Here is a 20,341-nt window from a genome sequence, read left to right as displayed (position 1 = left end):
TGTTTGCATCTGTGTGTGTGTGTGTGTGTGTGTGGGGCGGAGGGGTGTGTGTGTGTGGGGGGGAGGGGTATGTGTGTGTATGTGTGTGTGGGGCGGAGGGGTATGTGTGTGTGTGTGTGGGGGGGGTGTGTGTGTGTGTGGGGGGGGTGTGTGTGTGTGTGGGGGGGGCGTGTGTGTGTGTGGGTGGGGGGGTATGTGTGTGTGGGGCAGAGGGGTACGTGTGTGTGTGTGTGTGGGGCGGAGGGGTATGTGTGTGTGTGGGCGGAGGGGTATGTGTGTGTGTGTGTGGAGGCGGGTATGTGTGTGTGTGTGTGGGGCGGAGGGGTATGTGTGTGTGTGTGTGGGGGGGGGGTATGTGTGTGTGGGGCGGAGGGGTGTGTATGTGTGTGTGGGGCGTGTGTGTGTGTGTGTGTGTGTGTGTGTATGTGGATGTGTGTATGTGTGGGGCGTGTGTTTGGGGGGGGTGTGTGTGGGGGGGGGTATGTGTGTGTGTGTGTGTGGGGTGGGGGGCGTTTGTGTGTGTGTGTGGGGGGGTATGTGTGTGTGTATGTGTGTGTTTGGGGGGGGTGTGTGTCTGTGTGTGTGGGGCGGAGGGGTGTGTGTGTGTGTGTGTGTGTGTGTGCGGCGGAGGGGTATGTGTGTTTGTGTGTGTGTGTGTGCGGCGGAGGGGTATGTGTGTTTGTGTGTGTGTGTGTGGGGCGGAGGGGTGTGTGTGTGTGGGGCAGAGGGGTTTATGGGGGGGGCGTATGTGTGTGTGTGGGGCAGAGGGGTATGCGTTTGTGTGTGCGTGGGTTGGGGGGGGTATGTGTGTGTGTGTGTGTGTGTGTGTGTGTGGGGCGGAGGGGTGTGTGTGTGCGTGTGGGGCGGAGGGGTGTGTGTGTGGGGGGGAGGGGTGTGTGTGTGTGTGTGTGTGTGTGGGGCGGAGGGGTGTATGGGGCGGGGGCGTATGTGTTTGTTGGTGTGTGTGTGTGGGGCGGAGGGGTATGTGTGTGTGTGTGCGTGGGGTGGAGGGGTATGTGTGTGTGTGTGGAGGGGGGGTATATGTGTGTGTTTGTGTATGTGTGTGTGGGGCGGAGGGGTATGTGTGTGTGTGTGTGTGTGTGTGGGGCGGAGGGGTGTGTGGGGGCGGTATGTGTGTGTGTGGGGCGGAGGGGGGTGTGTGTGTGTGTGTGTGGGGGGGGGTATGTGTGTGTGTGGATGTGTGTGTGTGTGGGGAGGGTGTGTGTGTGTGTGTGTGTGGGGCGGAGGTGTGTGTGTGTGTGTGTGTGGGGCGGAGGGGTGTGTGGGGTGGGTATGGTTGTGCGTGTGTGGGGCGGAGGGGTATGTGTGTGTGTGTGTGTGTGTGTGTGTGTGTGTGTGTGTGTTTGTGTGCGGCGGAGGGGTATGTGTGTTTGTGTGTGTGTGGGGCGGAGGGGTTTATGGGGGGCCGTATATGTGTGGGTGTGTGTGTGTGGGGCGGAGGGGTATGTGTTTGTGTGTGCGTGGGGTGGAGGGGTATGTGTGTGTGTGTGGGGCGGAGGGGTGTGGGGCGGATGGGTGTGGGGGGGAGGGGTGTGTGTGTGTGTGTGTGTGTGGGGCGGAGGGGTGTATAGGGCGGGGGCGTATGTGTTTGTTGGTGTGTGTGTGTGGGGCGCAGGGGTATGTGTGTGTGTGTGCGTGGGGTGGAGGGGTATGTGTGTGTGTGTGTGTGTGTGTGTGTGGGGCGGAGGGGTGTGTGAGGGCGGTATGTGTGTGTGTGGGGGGGGGTATGTGTGTGTGTGTTTGGGGCGGAGGGGTGTGTGGGGGGGTGTGTGTGTGTGTGTGGGGCGGAGAGGTATGTTTGTGTGTGTGTGTGTGTGTGGGGCGGAGGGGTGTGTGTGTGTGGATGTGTGTGTGTGTGTGTGGGGCGTATGTGTGTGTGGGGCGTGTGTGTGGGGGGGGTGTGTGTGTGTCTGTGGTGCGGAGGGGTGTGTGGGGGGGGTATGTGTGTGTGTGTTTGTGTGTGTGTGGGGGGGTATGTGTGAGTGTGTGTGGGGGGGGTATGTGGGAGGGGTATGTGTGTGTGTGTGTGTGTGTGTGTGTGGGGCAGAGGGGTATGTGTGTGTGTGTGGGGCGGAGGTGTGTGTGTGAGGGGGAGGGGTATGTGTGTGTGTGTGTGCGGGGCGGAGGGGTATGTGTGTGTGGGTGTGTGTGTGTGGGGGGGGAGGGGCGTATGTGTGTGTGTGTGGGGAGGGGTATGTGTCTGTATGTGTGTGTGTGTGTGGGGCGGAGGGGTGTGTGGTGGCGGTATATGTGTTTGTGTGTGTGAGTGTTTGTGTGTGAGTGTGTGTGTGTGTGTGTCTGTGTATGTTCATGTGTGTGTGTGTGTGTGAGTGTGTGTGTGTGTGTGTGTGTGTGTGTGTTTGTGTGTGAGTGTGTGTGTGTGTGTGTGTGTGTGTGTGTGTGTGTGCGGGGGGGGTATGTGTATGTATGTGTGTGTGTGTGTGTGGGGCGGAGGGGTGTGTCTGTGTATGTGGATGTGTGTGTGTGTGTGTGTGTGATTGGTCGGAGGGGTGTGTAGGGGGGCGGTATGTGTGTGTGTGTGTGTGTGTGTGGGGTGTGTGTGTGTGTGTATGTGTGTGTGTGGGTGGGGCGGAGGGGTGTGTGGGAGGGGTATGCGTGTGTGTGTGTGTGTGTGTGTGTGTGTGTGTGTGTGTGTGTGTGTTTGAGTGAGAGACTTCATCATAAAATCTCTCACTCACATAATGAGGTGAATATGAATAATAATTAATGTCATTAATGTCTCTGGTGTGCAGACGGCTGTCGGCTCACACTGGATCCAAACACAGCGCACAGAGAGCTGTCTCTGTCTGAGGGGAACAGGAAGGTGACAAACACACCGTGGAGAAAGGAGCCATATCCTGATCATCCAGAGAGATTTGAGTCCTGGGAGCAGGTTCTGTGCAGAGAGAGTGTGTGTGAGCGCTGTTACTGGGAGGCTGAGTGGAGTGTGTCTGAGGGGGGAGGGGCTGATATAGCAGTGACATATAAAGGAATCAGCAGGAAAGGAGGGGGTGATGACTGTGGGTTTGGAGGGAATAAAAACTCCTGGAGTCTGTGGTTCAGTAAACACAGTTACTCTGTCCGTCACAATTATAACCTCACACCCCTACCTGCCCGCCCCTCCCCCTACCACAGAGCAGGAGTGTGTGTGTACAGGGTAGGAGTGTGTGTGGACCGTCCGGCTGGCACTCTGTCCTTCTACAGCGTCTCTGACTCTGACACACTGACCCTCCTGCACACATTCCACACACACTTCACTCAACACACACCCCTCTGTGCTGGTTTTTATGTGTGGGAGGGCTGCTCAGTGTCCCTCTGCCAACTGGAGTAGAGACACACACACACACACACACACCCCTCCACCCCACAAACACACACACTGTGGCACCCCACGGGGAGAGAGAGGCAGAGAGAGCAGGAATAAGTGTGTCCAAAATTATATTTTAATACATTTTCTTTAAGTGTCTTCAGGACACTTTCTTTTTTTCCAACGAAGCAAAAAAACAGGAAAAAAAAATCACCGGCCAGAAAATTAGGTACACCGGCCCTCTCTGAATTACGTGGCTCTGTCAGCCCGTCTGTATCTGGGGCGGTCCGTCCTATCCGCGCCTTTCCTTTCACGGAGATCCACGTCCCCGCTTTGTCGCCCGGTTCTGCGTCGTTGGCTGTTTCTCGTGCGTGCTGGCTCCTCATCCGTCTCCCTTACTGCTCAGCCCCGTTCTGTGGTTGTGCCCGGCCTTTTGTAGGGCTCCTCTCTCTCTCTCCAACTCGTCCCAGCTGCGCCTGTCCAATCAGAGCCTTAGAGTTCACTGCCCACATTCCCCACGCGCCTTTCCTCCGCTGCTGCTGGCCTTGGTGCTGATCCTCCACCGGCTCTCTCCACGGTGCTGACCTGTCAACATACCAATTCAGGAAATAAACGTTGTGAAGTATTTTCCCCAGCATTTGGTGTTGGCGCACGTGTCGTCTCTCTCCCGTGGTGTACCGATTCCCGATGGAGCCGCCACAACACACACACACTCACACACACACATACCCCTCCACCCCACACACACACACACACATACCCCTCCACCCCACACACACACACACACACACACACACAAACACACACCCTTCTACCCCACACATACAGACACATAAACACATTTATTTTTGTATATTTTAATAAAATCATATTGTATATAGTCAGGGTGTGTTTATATACATTTGGTTATTAAAACATCAGTATAACATTCAGAGTGTGATTCTGGTGAAAGATGGTAAAAGGCTTTTGAGGTAATAATTCTCCTGTACCTGCATCTTTGAATAAAAGTTCACTGCATTTTACTAGTTTTTCCAGTTGATTTGATTCATTTTCACAAGAGTTCCAGTGTGCAAAGTTGTGTGGGTGAATGCAGCTCAAAGGGAGAATGCAGAATGATCACTGCAGTGTACTTATTTCCTTTCATTCCTGTGAACAGTAATGTGTTGAGTTTCCTTATTTACTGTGTCATGATTGCTTTGTTTGAACCTGTTCCTGTAAAATGTGTATGTGATTCAACCTGAATTATAAAAACATTGAACATCTTGCTGTTATTTATTACTGTGGACTCCTGTGCTGCAGTAGTACTTATTTCATATTCTGTATGGGATTATGTTTGTGCTCAAAATGAGTAGATCAGGATGGGGCTAAAATCTGCACAGTTCAATGAATGACATTGATCTACAGGAGTGTAAATGAACTCTAGTATAAGAAACACACACTGAAGGAGCATAGCCTCCCCAGGGCCAGCATCCTGCTACACACACTGAAGGAGCGTAGCCTAGCAAACCATTTATCCATGTCATCAGGTGGACTGTGTGTGTGTGTGTGTGTGTGTGTGTGTGAGTGTGTGTGTGTGAGCGTTTGTGTGTGTGTGAGTGTGAGTGAGCGTGGTTGTGTGTGTGTGTGTGAGTGTGAGTGAGCTTGGTTGTGTGTGTGTATGTCTATGTATGTATGTGTGAGCGCGCGTGTGTGAGCATGAGTGAGTGTGAGCGTGTGTGTGCGAACGTGTGTGTGAGAGTGGGTTTGTGAGTGTGTGTGTGTATCTGTGAGTGGGCGTGAGTGTATGTGTGAGCGTGTGTGTGTGAGCGTGTGTGTGTGAGTGTGTGTGTGTGAGTGAGCGTATGTGAGCGTGTGTGTGTGAGTGAGCGTGTGTGAGTGTGTGTGTGTGAGCGTGCGTGTGTGAGTGTGTGTGTGTGAGCATAAGTATATGAGCGTGTGTGTGTGAGCAGTGTGTGTGTGTGTGTATGAGTGTGTGTGTGAGTGTGAGCATGAGTGAGTGTGATTCTGTGTGTGTGAGCGTGCGTTTGTGAGCGTGTGAGTGTGATTCTGTGTGTGTGAGCATGCGTGTGTGTGTGAGCGTGTGTGTGTGTGTATATGAGTGTGTGTGTATGTATATGTGTGTGTATGTGTGTGTGTGGGGTGGAGGGGTATGTGTGTGCCTGCTCTGTGTGTGTGTGTGTGTGTGTGTGTGTGTGCATGCATGCGTGTGTGCTCTGTGTGTGCGTGTGTCTGAGTTTGTGTTGTGGCAGTGTGTGTGTGTGTGTGTGTGTGCACATTCGTGAGTATGCATGCCTGTGTATATGGCTGTGTGCTTGCAGGCTGTGTGTTAATGTTATCTGAGGATTGGTCTGTGTATCTGTGAGTGGGCGTGCGTGCGTGTGTGTGTGACTGTGCGTGTGTGAGTGTGAGTGTGAGCGTGCGCGTGTGTGTATGTCTGTTTGTTTGTATGTGTGAGCGTGCATGCGTGCGTGTGTGTGAGTGTTTCTGTTTGTGCAAAAACCATGAGCATCTTCAGTGCATCTCCCAGAGTGTTTCTGTGAAATGCTCTGTTGAGAAAGAAGCTCTTACCACGTCTTAGTTTGTACAGAAGCGCAGAGTTTGTACAGAAGCACACAGTTTGTACAGAAGCACACAGTTTGTACAGAAGAGCACAGTTTGTACAGAAGCACAGTTTGTACAGAAGCACACAGTTTGTACAGAAGGACACAGTTTGTACAGAAGGACACAGTTTGTAAACCAGTACCTTCTGTTTGTTTTGTCATGGGGTACAGTGAGAGGGGTCAGGCCGAGGGCAGTCCCTCAGTAATGAATGCTGTACTGTGACAGGGCACAGAGGGAATGTAGGAGTTGAGCTTCTTGGGAGAATATACAATCTTTGGCTGAGACTACTACTGGACCTTATGTCCCTCCCACTCAGGCTGTGAGTGGTGTTATCCCCAATCATATACAAACAGTACTTCACACTGAAAATGTGTGCGTGCGTGTGTGTAAAGGACACAAACTTGCTGTAATCGATTTTTTGTTCGTAGGCTTTCAGTCAGGAAGTGTTTGCAGATGAGAAGTCTTTATTAGTGTCTGATGGGAAATTTCAACATGTACAAGGACAAAGGCTCATGAAACTGGCCCTTGAATCCAAATCCAGCTCTTGTTTTCTTTCCTCCCGCATAATTAACTGAACGATTAGCGCTGCTGATTGGCCAGTCTGTCTTCACACCTGACTCCCAGGTAAAGGGAGGGTGGAAAAGCAGCAGGTCTCCTCCCTTGAGGGCCTTGATTTGATGATCTCTTCTGCAAACGGTGCTCAGGACTCTACGTTTCGGTCCCTAGTGCAGTACAAATGGCACGGTACTGCTGCTGAATATGCAGTCCTCCACACCCCCTGTTGGGAATTACTGCATTTTAGAATGATCTTCCTGTGCAGGGATATGGTGATGAAGAGGAACACGGAATTACACATGCGCATGTTCTCACACAATTCAGTCAAGCTCATTTATTAGCAAAGGCTGCTCTCTATTGGTCACAGGAGGTAATGCAGGCCCTTTGCGGTTCTTGTGTTGATAGGATAAATCAGGCTTTTTACAGTATGTTCTCATCAGACATGTCTCATTGTCATTACCTATTCTTGTCATTATGTCACAGTATTTCATGTTGTTTTCTGTTTTGTTAATTCGCATATGCATACTGGCTCTTTATCAAAATGGCTGAGATGTACAATTGCAGCTGTAGTATTATCTATCCATTTAACAGAGATCAATTTATCTGTGGGATTCCAAGCACTGCATGTTCAGCACAAGTACAAAATCAAAAATATAATGTGTTTAATGTTGAAAAAGAAAGATACCTGTGTGATTTTACTGTGCTGCCATTCCACCCATTACACTGTGCTCTGTGGTTGCTGATCTGGCCCGATGTCGTCAGGTCTCAGTTAGTCCTCAGCTATACCTTGATAACGCCTGTATAGAAGAGTGCCTTGGTGTTCAATGTGTGAGTGCTTGGGTTATGTTCAATGTGTGAGTGCTTGGGTTATGTTCAATGTGTGAGTGCTTGGGTTATGTTCAATGTGTGAGTGCTTGGGTTATGTTCAATGTGTGGGTGCTTGGGTTATGTTCAATGTGTGGGTGCTTGGGTTATGTTCAATGTGTGAGTGCTTGGGTTATGTTCAATGTGTGGGTGCTTGGGTTATGTTCAATGTGTGAGTGCTTTGTAGTGTCGAGGATTGGCAGAGAGCCAGGGGCGACCAAGGGTGATACCTTATAAGTATTAATAATATTAATACCACAAAATCCCGGGAGATAAGGGAGCCGGGAAAACACAGATACGGAAAGGGACTTCTCCCGGGACAGGGGGAGGAACAGAAACGAATACGGAGGCACTCTCCGATAAAATCAAAAGAAACTCCCAAAACGGCTATCAGAAAATAAAGCGACCCTTCAAAAACAGGGCGAACAACCCAACAGAAATAAGTGCTGAAATGCGAGCACTGAAAACCCCAGTCCGGGGAAACAAAATAAAAGTACAACCTAGCAAAAACACCAGGCACGAAAATAAATAACCAAGAGACTCAGCTCAGGAAAAAACGCAAAACCAAAATACATTTACCGGGGACAACGTCCCTCACCCAAGAGCTCACACGAGCACGAAAATAAAAGGAGAAACAAAGAAACTTTAGGAAGGCGTCAGCTGTGCACACTGCACTAATGAACTGAGCACCCTCATATCAGAACCGAGTCTACCGTGTGCTTCACCAGCTTTGCACCAGAGCGAACAGTGGACACCAAAGCGTCGACCGATAGTCTGCGAGTGCTTTATATACCTTCAGGAGGTAGGTACCCTTGGCACTAATGAGGGCCAGGTGAAAATGATAACCGGTACTACCTCCCAACCCTGACAGGACCCCCTACTAAGGAGCGGCCCCAGACGATCCTTCAGCCCCCCGCCTGCGCAATTCACGGATGAGCTCCCACGGAAATGTCCCTAGAGGGGACCCAAGAGCGCTCCTCAGGGCCATGGCCCTCCCAGTCCACGAGGTACTGCTTACCCCTGCCCACGCGGCCCTCAGCCAGGATGCAGCGCACCGTAGAGACCGGGCGCCCGTCAATGAGCCGAGGAGGTGGAGGAGCCTCCGCCGGGGCCAGCGCACCGTAGAGACCGGGCCCCCGTCATTGAGCCGAGGAGGTGGAGGAGCCTCCGCCGGGGCCAGCGCACCATAGAGACCGGGCCCCCGTCAATGAGCCGAGGAGGTGGAGGAGGAGCCGGGGCCAGTGCACCGTAGAGACCGGGCCCCCGTCAATGAGCCGAGGGGGTGGAGGAGGAGCCGGGGCCAGTGGGCCGGGCCCCCGTCAATGAGCCATGGAGGTGGAGGAGCTGGGGCCAGCGCACCATAGAGACCGGGCCCCCGTCAATGAGCCGAGGAGGTGGAGGAGGAGCCGGGGCCAGCGCACCGTAGAGACCGGGCCCCCGTCAATGAGCCGAGGAGGTGGAGGAGCCGGGGCCAGCACACCGTAGAGACCGGGCCCCCGTCAATGAGCCGAGGAGGTGGAGGAGCCTCCGCCGGGGCCAGCGCACCATAGAGACCGGGCCCCCGTCAATGAGCCGAGGGGGTGGAGGAGCCTCCGCCAGGGCCAGCGCGCCGTAGAGACCGGGCCCCCGTCAATGAGCCGAGGAGGTGGAGGAGGAGCCGGGCCCAGCGCACTTGTCAGCACCGGTTTGAGGCGGGAGACGTGGAAGGTGGGGTGAATTCTCATGGACCGGGGCAGTTGGAGGCGCACCGTAACCGGGTTGATTTTTTAAATCATTTTCAAAGGGCCCACGTAGCGAGGGGCGAGCTTACGGGACTCGACCCGCAATGGCAGATCACGAGTGGACAGCCACACCCGCTGCCCCGCCCTGTAGGAGGGCGCCGCCTGTCGGCCAGCCTCTTTTGGGCAGTAGCCCGTAAGAGCGCGGCTCGCTCCTTACTCCAGGTGGCCCGGCACCGCCCAACAAAACCCTCCGCAGAGGGCACTTCACCCCCCTCTCCAGCTCCGGGAACAGTGGCGGAGCGTAACCGAATTGTGCCTCGAAGGGCGAGAGCCCTGTGGAGGTGTTGAGTGTTGTGAGAGTACTCCACCCACGTGAGCCCTGTGGAGGTGTTGAGTGTTGTGAGCCCTGTGGAGGTGTTGAGTGTTGTGAGAGTACTCCGCCCACGTGAGCCCTGTGGAGGTGTTGAGTGTTGTGAGCCCTGTGGAGGTGTTGAGTGTTGTGAGTGTACTCCGCCCACGTGAGCCCTGTGGAGGTGTTGAGTGTTGTGAGCGCACTCCGCCCACGTGAGCCCTGTGGAGGTGTTGAGTGTTGTGAGCCCTGTGGAGGTGTTGAGTGTTGTGAGAGTACTCCGCCCACGTGAGCCCTGTGGAGGTGTTGAGTGTTGTGAGCCCTGTGGAGGTGTTGAGTGTTGTGAGCCCTGTGGAGGTGTTGAGTGTTGTGAGCCCTGTGGAGGTGTTGAGTGTTGTGAGCCCTGTGGAGGTGTTGAGTGTTGTGAGCCCTGTGGAGGTGTTGAGTGTTGTGAGCCCTGTGGAGGTGTTGAGTGTTGTAAGCCCTGTGGAGGTGTTGAGTGTTGTGAGCCCTGTGGAGGTGTTGAGTGTTGTGGGCCCTGTGGAGGTGTTGAGTGTTGTGAGCCCTGTGGAGGTGTTGAGTGTTGTGGGCCCTGTGGAGGTGTTGAGTGTTGTGGGCCCTGTGGAGGTGTTGAGTGTTGTGAGCCCTGTGGAGGTGTTGAGTGTTGTGGGCGTACTCTGCCCACGTGAGTTGGCGACTCCAGGAAGTGGGGTTGCCGTGGCTAGGCACCGGAGCGTGTTCTCCAGAGTCTGGTTTGTGCGCTCCGTCTGCCCGTTGGTCTCTGGGTGAAAGCCCGATGAGAGGCTCACCGAGGCGCCTAACAGGGAGCCAGAATGGAGAAGTGAACTGGGGTCCGCGGTCAGACACCACGTCCTGGGGCAGACCATGTCATCTGAAAACGTGCTCGACTACCAACCGCACGGTTTCTACTGCTGACGGTAATTTGGGTAGCGCCACAAAATGAGCCGCCTTGGAAAACCGGTCTACCACGACCAGAATAACCGTTTTGCCTTCGGATGATGGCAACCCCGTAATAAAATCCAGGGCCACACACAGGGATGCACTCTCTGGTCCTGGGGGGCCCGTTGTGAGAGAATGGCTCCCACCCCCAGCTCAGAGGCATCGACCTCCACAATGAACAGGAGCGACGGGTTCGGGGTTATTAAGATGGGTCCTGAACAGAACCTTCTCTTCAACTCGCCGAACGCCACCTCCGTGCGAGGAGTCCAAACAAAGCGCTGGAGCAGTCTTCTTGGTGAGCGCAGGGATGGGCGCGGCCACAGTGCTAAAGTTACGGATAAAACACCGATAAACACCGAACCCTAAGAATCTCTGCACTTGTTTAACAGATTCAGGGGTGGGCCAGTTCCTCACAGCTGTTACTTTAGCTGGGTCCATCTCGGTTTTTCCAGCTGACACAATAAAACCGAGAAACAAAACTGAGTTTGCGTGAAAAACGCATTTCTCCGCCTTAACAAAAAGGCGAGCTTCTAAGAGGCGCGTTAGAACCAGTGTCACGTGCCGAATGTGCTCAGAAATATTGGCAGAGAAAATTAAAATATCGTCCAGATAGACGAATACACCTCCGAATACATCTCCCTGAGCACATCGTTGACGAGTGCCTGAAAAACTGCGGGGGCGTTGGTGAGGCCGAATGGCATGACCAGATATTCATAGTGGCCTGTGTGTGTGTTAAAAGCAGTTTTCCACTCATCGCCCTCCCGTATGCGTACGAGATGGTACGCATTACGGAGGTCCAGTTTGGTAAACACTGATGCCGTCTGCAGGCGCTCGAATGCGGAGTTCATCAGCGGCAGGGGGTATCTATTTTTAACAGTAATTGTGTTCAGCCCCCTGTAATCGATACATGGCCTTAAACTCCCGTCCTTTTTCTTTACAAAAAAGAATCCCGCCCCCGCCGGTGACGTAGACGGTCTGATGAACCCATTAGCCAATGCGCCGTCAATGTATTCCTTCATGGCCCCGCCCTCTGGCGCGGACAGCGAATAGAGCGCACCCCTGGGCGGGACTGTACCCGGATGAAGGTCGATGGCACAGTCATACGACCGACCGGTGGGGAGGTAACGTGGAGCACAGTCATATGACCGGTGGGGAGGTAACGTGGAGCACAGTCATATGACCGGTGGGGAGGTAACGTGGAGCACAGTCATATGACCGGTGGGGAGGTAACGTGGAGCACAGTCATATGACCGGTGGGGAGGTAACGTGGAGCACAGTCATATGACCGGTGGGGAGGTAACGTGGAGCACAGTCATATGACCGGTGGGGAGGTAACGTGGTCGCCCGTTGCTTGCTGAATACCTCCGCCGCCTCGCTATACACCCTCGGCGCATTAGATGGCAGTGGGAACGCAACAGCCCCCACCACCCCTCCTCACCCCCACTGGCCGAGTTCGGGAATAGGCTCTCTGTGTCCCAGTCTGTCACGTCACTACCCTCTCCCTCGTCAACAGGACGATTCCAGTCACAGACTGAATCCCACTCCAGACTCTCCTCCTGCTCCTCGTCTGGCAACCTAACCCTAGGACTGGGGAGCCCTCTAGCCTCCTCCTCGTCCAGCTCGGACCCTATGCCCGTCTCTACGGGAGGAGCAGAGGGAGTGTGCGTCTGATCAGAGTGGCCAGCGCATTGCGGACCCCACCGGGACACTGGATTGCTCCGGTTCCCCCAGTTTATTTGGGGCTGATGCTTAGCTAGCCAGACATGGCCCAATACTATCGGGTACGCTGGGGACTCCACCAAAAAAAAAAAAGTGCTCCCGGTGCCCCAGAAACGGGATCCGCATCACAACCCGCTCTGTCAGGTGACGCACAACGCCGGACCCCAACGGGCCGTGATGGATTGGGGCTGTGGCATGGACCGGACCGGCAGGTTGTTGTGCTTAGCCCACTGGCGGTCAATAAAGTTATCCACCGCCCCAGAGTCGATAAAAGCATCAGGCCTCACCACAACCCCCTTCCACGTCAGTTCGACGGGGATAACTGTGCGAAAGCTAGTAACTTTAATAGGTCCCACTAGTGGCTTTCGCTCCACTAGTGGGACTGCTCTTTTGCTTTCAGGTCGGGACAGTTCTTAATCTGATGCCCCGGCCGCTTGCAAAAGAAGCACTGCCCCTCTCTCCAGGACTGCCTCCTAGGGCGCCCCAGCATCGTACAGTCCAGCTGCATCGGCTCCTCCCCTTTATGTACCCCCTGTCTCCCCTCGGCACCTTCAACCCTGCCTAGAGGGGATGGAGCGATCAGCTGAATCCACCCCTTCTGCCCGCTTTCTCTCTCTCCCATTCCCGAACCCGGTTATCAATGCGGATCGCCGCAGAAATCAGCGACCCCAAACTCCCCGGTGGTTCCATGGTGGCCAGAGCGTCCCTGACAGGGTCTGATAAGGCGCTGGTGAACAGGGTCATCAGCGACACTCCGAGTTCCCTGTTTCACCCAGGTTAACCGGGACGCCGCCTCTTTGCCGGTGACGTCGTGGTCAAACACCCGTGCCATCTCCTGCATGAGGAGCTGGGAGTGACTCATTAGGGGAGCCTGTGCCATCTCCTGCATGAGGAGCTGGGAGTGACTCATTAGGGGAGCCTGTGCCATCTCCTGCATGAGGAGCTGGGAGTGACTCATTAGGGGAGCCTGTGCCATCTCCTGCATGAGGAGCTGGGAGTGACTCATTAGGGGAGCCTGTGCCATCTCCTGCATGAGGAGCTGGGAGTGACTCATTAGGGGAGCCTGTGCCATCTCCTGCATGAGGAGCTGGGAGTGACTCATTAGGGGAGCCTGTGCCATCTCCTGCATGAGGAGCTGGGAGTGACTCATGAGGGGAGCCTGTGCCCGGATCAGTGGATCCGCCCAGGTCAGAGCCGTCCCGGTCAACAACGACAAAATAAAGGCCACACGGGAATCCTCAGTGGAGAAACGTGAGGGTTGTGATTTAAAAACAATGAGACACTGGGAAAGGAACCCCCTACATTTTCCCGACTATCCCCCATACCGCAGCGGAAGCTGCAGCTTAGGCTCCCTGACTGCAGGTGTAATGGGCTGGTAAGGGGGTAAAACTGGAGGAAAAGTGAACGGTTGGGGGGTGTCAGTGGCTGGTGTCTGTGTCTGTGGTGAACAGAACTCGCTCGCTAATTGAAGCTCTCGGCGAGCCCCAGCAGCACATCCTGCTGCTGACCTAACCTGGCCATGATCTCATCCTGGAGCTGAAACACCAGAGTCTGCTGACCTAACCTGGCCATGATCTCATCCTGGAGCTGAAACACCAGAGTCTGCTGACCTAACCTGGCCATGATCTCATCCTGGAGCTGAAACACCAGAGTCTGCTGACCTAACCTGGCCATGATCTCATCCTGGAGCTGAAACACCAGAGTCTGCTGACCTAACCTGGCCATGATCTCATCCTGGAGCTGAAACACCAGAGTCTGCTGACCTAACCTGGCCATGATCTCATCCTGCCGCTGAAACACCAGAGTCTGCTGACCTAACCTGGCCATGATCTCATCCTGGAGCTGAAACACCAGAGTCTGCTGACCTAACCTGGCCATGATCTCATCCTGGCGCTGAAACACCAGAGTCTGCTGACCTAACCTGGCCATGATCTCATCCTGGCGCTGAAACACCAGAGTCTGCTGCTCGGCAGTAGTAGTCTGTTCACTCAACGCCTGTAACCCCTTTTCCTGCCTAACCAGAGCAGTCTGCTGTGCGGCTACAACCGCCTCCAGCGGAGAATCCCCCACCTCCATCACCGCACTAGTCGCTGGTCTCTCCATGTTGGCTTTGGTGTTCTGTAAGGTCGGGGACTGGCGGAGAGTAAGGGTATCCCTTATAAGCGAACATATGAACGTGTTCTCCACAAAGCCCCGGAAGATCGAGGAAACAAAACATGCCTAGGAGATAACTCCGGCCAAAATAAAAGGAACAGCCCACAAAACGGCCACAGGAAAGTAAAACGACCCTTAAAAACCAGGGTGAACAACCCAACAAAAACGAGTGCTGAAAACGAGCACTACAACCCCAGACCGGGAACAAAATAAAATAACAACCTAGTATAAAACACTAGGCAGGAAAACAAAAAACCTTGAGACGCAGCTCAGGAAAAAACACAAACCAAAATACATTTACCGGGGACAACGTCCCTCACACACGAGCTGAAAATGAAATCAAACAAAACAAAGAACCTTTCGGAAGGCGTCAGCCGTGCACACAGCACCAACAAACAATCTTTTTGTTTTGTTTTTTAAATGAGACAGAAACCCGAACCTGCAGGATACCTGACTCAATAAGGCTCAGAGTCTTACCGCGTGCATACTGGTGTCAGAGCGAACAGTAACACCAAAGCGGAGACCGATTGTCCGTGAGTGCTTTATATACCCCTGGCACTAATGAGGGCCAGGTGAAAATAATGAAGGTGGCCACGACCGGTACTACCTCCCAACCCTGACACATTGGCAGTATTTTTCTCTTGTTTAGCAAAACTCATTCATAATACTAAGTTGAAGTATAAGAGTATAAGTAGAAATATAAATGCTGAGATTTACTTATTTTTTGGTTTGTGGAGTGTGAGAGTGGCGAGAGAACTGTATGTAAGCACTGAGGAGCGCACATTGGCTGTGTACGTATGCACTGTATGTAAGCACTGAGGAGCGCACATTGGCTGTGTACGTATGCACTGTATGTATGCACTGAGGAGCCCACATTGGCTGTGTACGTATGCACTGTATGTATGCACTGAGGAGCCCACATTGGCTGTGTACGTATGCACTGTATGTAAGCACTGAGGAGCGCACATTGGCTGTGTACGTATGCACTGTATGTATGCACTGAGGAGCCCACATTGGCTGTGTACGTATGCACTGTATGTATGCACTGAGGAACGCACATTGGCTGTGTACGTATGCACTGTATGTTTGCACTAAGGAGCCCACATTGGCTGTGTACGTATGCACTGTATGTATGCACTGAGGAGCCCACATTGGCTGTGTACGTATGCACTGTATGTATGCACTGAGGAACGCACATTGGCTGTGTACGTATGCACTGTATGTATGCACTGAGGAGCGCACATTGGCTGTGTACGTATGCACTGTATGTAAGCACTGAGGATCCCACATTGGCTGTGTACGTATGCACTGTATGTAAGCACTGAGGAGCGCACATTGGCTGTGTACGTATGCACTGTATGTATGCACTGAGGAGCCCACATTGGCTGTGTACGTATGCACTGTTCTGTTCCATTATATGCAAGCCCTGATCGTCTGCAGTGTGAATCAGACCCATTCTGTAGCTGTTCCTGAGAGGGGTTCTCTCTCCCCCTCCACACGTGCCCTGGCAAAAAGCTCTTTTTATATACAGGTAATCGTCAACTTACAACCGTAATCTGTTCCGACCGACCGGTCGTAAGTGGAACTGGTCGTAAGTCGGCCTATTTTAGAATTACCTTACATATATTATACTGTGTAATTATATTATAATCATCTTTAAGTCATATTTTATCAATATTTTCTTTGTTCATTATTGTTATAACCATTGTATCACCAGTCTTAGTACTGTTATCATCTTTTTATGCCATTTCATATTTATGTGAGATGGCACCTCCATCCTCATGCTAAATAGATTAAAAAACTAAACCATGCACCATACGACGAGCTGTAAAGAGCCAAAAGTACCACTGTCAGATCTGTGGGTCCTGTTGGAAAACTTGAAACACAAAGTAGATGCATTCCGCCATCTGGTGGCCTTGTGGCGCTATTGCAAGCGACTGAACTCGAGGTTGAGGTTCATGGCAGAAGCTGAAGGTTCTCAAGAATTCACTGAACAGATCAAGAAAATAACAGCGCTGTATCGATTTATGGATTAGATACTCTATTGAGTTATAGATTAGTTGCTTTATTGATTTATAGATTAGATAGTCTACTGAGTTATAGATTAGTTGCTGTATCGATTTATAGATTAGTTACTCTATTGAGTTATAGATTAGTTGCTGCATTGATTTATAGATGTTTTGCTGTATTGAGTTATAGATTAGTTGCTGAATCGATTTATAGATTAGTTACTCTATTGAGTTATAGATTTGTTGATGTATTGAGTCATAGATTAGTTGCCGTATTGAGTTATAGATTGGCTTCATCCAATCTACAGTACTGTTCTTTTGCAGTATGTGGTCACAGTGTAACACCAATCAGAGGAAAGGCACTGATGGACTGTATAACCGCATAGATGTGACGGGACAGAGGGCAGACAGCAGTGCTGTGGTGAAGGTGCGCAATATTAGGGACACAAACTTCACAATAGTGCTTAGCTGGGGCTTTAATAAGGCCAAACTAAAGTTTACACACAACACCCAACATGAAAACTGAAATAAACCTTGCTCCATTTTGGTGTCCATTTCACTTTCAGTTCCCTGCCTAAGCCTGGATCACTAAGCGATTTGCCTGGGCAGGTTTCTTCAAGCAACACTCAGAAACACAACAAGTGTACCAAGAGCACAGGTAAGTGCCATAGCACACATTAATCATAATGTCATATTTAACAGACATTTAATGTTTTCACAGCTGTCTTATTTCTTCATTCAGCTTGACAGTGGCTTTCACAGTCCTTAAATCCAGTCCAGCTTCACAAAGGTCCAGACCATGGCTTTGGTCATGCAGGGTCAGTTCAACAACCCGTTCCTCCACCACAACAGGTCAAGTTCAAATCTGGCCATAAAAGCCCCACCCCAGCATTTCCCCCACAGCTACTTCACATCTGGGTGTGGAGTGGCAGGCTTTAGACAGGGAGCCTGATGGGTATTAGCCCCAGGTGTGCATCTTTACAGGTGAATTCCTCATTTGAAATCTTTCATTTGTCCATTTGTTGGAGCCATTTTGCCACCACATATCTCCCTCTAACACCTGCCATACAGGCATCCATAAGACATACCAACATGCCATACAGTAACAACTTACCAGCATCCATAAGACATGCTAACATGCCATACAGTAACAACTTACCAGCATCCATAAGACATGCTAACATGCCATACAGTAACAACTTACCAGCATCCATAAGACATGCTAACATGCCATAGAGTAACAACTTACCAGCATCCATAAGACATGCTAACATGCCATAGAGCAACAACTTACCATCATCCATAAGACATGCCAACATGCCATAGAGCAGCCAAATGATCTACACACTAATAGCAATGTCCATGAGGTAGACAGGAAAGCATGTCAGAGGACATTTTTCCATTGTAACAGACTTTAAAGACCCACTATATAATATAATGCTAATGGTTTACATTGAGCAAAAAGTCAAAGCCATGGTATAATCATAGAGAATTATTCCCCTCAAAAAATAAAGATAAAGATCCTTGTAAAAATCACTAGAAAAGGAAAAATAAATATTTAAAACAAGTACCGTCACTAGTTCTGTGTTCATCTTCGTCTCCCGTATTTCATTCTTATTCTGGTTACCTGTAACCAAGATGCCAGTGCAAGACGTTAAATACTATGAGTACTATGATCCACTGAGGTACTTAGTTGCCATCCATAAAATAGAACTGAATGTGCTGTGGAAATTATGTAGTGGGTCTTTATCATCAAGTCAAATTTATTATCCCACAATGGGGAAATGAATTTGCCTCAACACTCCAATACAAAATGAAACAAACACAACACAAACTAATATAATACACCATACCTGGGAAATAAGAAAGCATTACTGGGCTCTGACTAATGTTGCTTTGTGTGAGAGCTCATTACACAGACGGACCCCGGCTGGGATAAAGGAGACCGCAGAGCGTTTAGTCCTTCTTCTGTGCTGCAGGAGCCCCCGCTGTCCCTATGGCTGTGCCTGCTCAGCTGGCTCCAGTCACCAACAATCTGTGTGACCTTATTGTCCATGAGTTTAACATCTAGCTCCTCAACAGAGATCTGCTCTACGCCAACAACCCGACTAGCCAGTCGCACGACTCGCTCCGGTCTGGTCTGGTCTTGTGCTCTCATGTCTCAAAACAAACATGTGAGATGCTTTGGAGAACTGATTCATAAAATGCTTCCATTATAGTTTTCTCTATGTTAAGTCACCCGAGACCTCACCCCCTCTGCCAACTGTCTGTATCGAAAAAGCTCCAGATTTTTTTCCCATTTTTCTATGCTTACCCTTTGTGACATCCTAACTTCTCAATCAACAACATCTGAACCCTTTCGGCCGATACTTCCTAACAATCAAAACTGCAACACTTCTCAATATCCTTACTCTATCCGTCTCCACGATAACACAAGCAGGGCACTGGGGAGGCGTCTAATGCTGAATCCTGATCCATAATCGTATCCTGTTCACCGACAAATCCTCAAAACTACGATCCATAAACAGCGGCCCAAAAGCCCCATACCTTTCCTCTAAACCCTAATCCTATCTGTAAAGCCATTCCAACTGTCCTGTTCAACTACATATCCTCAAGCCTACACTACAGCACTAAAGCCCCTGCTAACAGCTGAAGGCTGCACTCTCCCTGAAGGCCAGACCAAGAGCGCACCTGTCCCTACCCTGATCGCCTCTCTATGTAGGCAATCTCATTTCTATTTCTAATTTGGTGGAATTCCTTTGAATTACAAAGAATTCTTACAGAAATTCTCATTTCCAATCACAATCCATTCCAATCTAGAGAATTTGCTTTTGTATTTGATGCCACATATGACCTCATTATTTCATTATTGTAAAACATCCATCAAATATTCTTTCCCTCCAGAGTCTTGTGGAGGGTCAGTTCAGTGACACTGAGCTTAAACAGAATGGAAATCCAATTATGAACTAAGAATTGACCTCTCTAGTTCATACAGAATTAGACTGCCTGTAATTATTGGTAGGCCTATTTGTTATTTGAAAAAGAAATTAAGTGGAAAAATGTTTGGTCTGTATCTAATGAATGCTTTATTTTTAAGCTGGTACTGAGACTAATCACCTCACATCTAACAAAGACATTCCTCAGACCAGCACTGCTTCACAAACACAAATCAGAATAAACCAAATTGTTAATAAATAAAACATCTGGAACATTAAAACAGTCAATCCAAAACACAAAACTAGCTTAAATGCTACCTGGCCCTAAAATCCAAAAGAACAGAGAATATGTGGTCACTGTGCAACAGGTGAGGTCCACTTTATTCTGAAATCCCAAAAAATATAACAATATCAGGGAAAAATATTTTAAGAAATGTCAAAAAACATATCCCCAACTTTCTCAATCTATAAGAGAGCAACCAACTGCCAATCGTCTTGGGGGAGGGACCAACAGCACATATCCAGTAGGCCCTGAATTTGACCACTGCAACAAATGCCCCTGCATTGTAGTCAAAGAACAATCTCAGGAGATGTGCTGACATCTGGCTAGGCAAGTGCCCTGCAGAACACTAAACTCTCAACCCTCACCAACATCTGCCATCATACGCCCTCACCAACATCTGCCATCATACACCCTCACCAACATCTGCCATCATACGCCCTCACCAACATCTGCCATCATACGGCCTCACCAACATCTGCCATCATACGCCCTCACCAACATCTGCCATCATACGCCCTCACCAACATCTGCCATCATACGCCCTCGCCAACATCTGCCATCATACGCCCTCACCAACATCTGCCATCATACGCCCTCACCAACATCTGCCATCATACGCCCTCACCAACATCTGCCATCATACGCCCTCACCAACATCTGCCATTATACGCCCTCACCAACATCTGCCATCATACGCCCTCACCAACATCTGCCATTATACGCCCTCGCCCCGTACTCATAACCACGCCTGCCCCGCCAGACCAAGCTGAAAACGCACAGGGCCCTCTGCCTGCTTGGCGGTAATGTGTGTTGATATTATATCCAGTGTGTACCATTCCCAACCAGTAGAGGTCAGGAGTGT

General features: G+C 50.9%; 2 protein-coding genes across 12 annotated transcripts in view; both read left to right on the top strand.

Moving 5' to 3' along the window:
* The window catches only part of LOC133118971 (tripartite motif-containing protein 16-like), a 25,464-nt gene extending 21,960 nt beyond the window's left edge, over window positions 1-3,504 (top strand). The window contains exon 4 of the mRNA XM_061229322.1: window positions 2,775-3,504. Within this exon, the coding sequence (XP_061085306.1) occupies window positions 2,775-3,352 (578 nt within the window). The 3' untranslated portion in view covers window positions 3,353-3,504. The remainder of the gene's footprint in view (window positions 1-2,774) is intronic.
* The window catches only part of LOC133118954 (NACHT, LRR and PYD domains-containing protein 12-like), a 687,468-nt gene that overhangs the window by 199,051 nt on the left and 468,076 nt on the right, over window positions 1-20,341 (top strand). The window lies entirely within an intron of this gene.

The sequence above is a fragment of the Conger conger genome, chromosome 19, assembly GCF_963514075.1.
Source record: "Conger conger chromosome 19, fConCon1.1, whole genome shotgun sequence".
Taxonomy (NCBI): Eukaryota; Metazoa; Chordata; class Actinopteri; order Anguilliformes; family Congridae; genus Conger; species Conger conger.
Note: the sequence above shows the minus strand (reverse complement) of the source record. Positions and strands in the feature narration are given on the sequence as shown.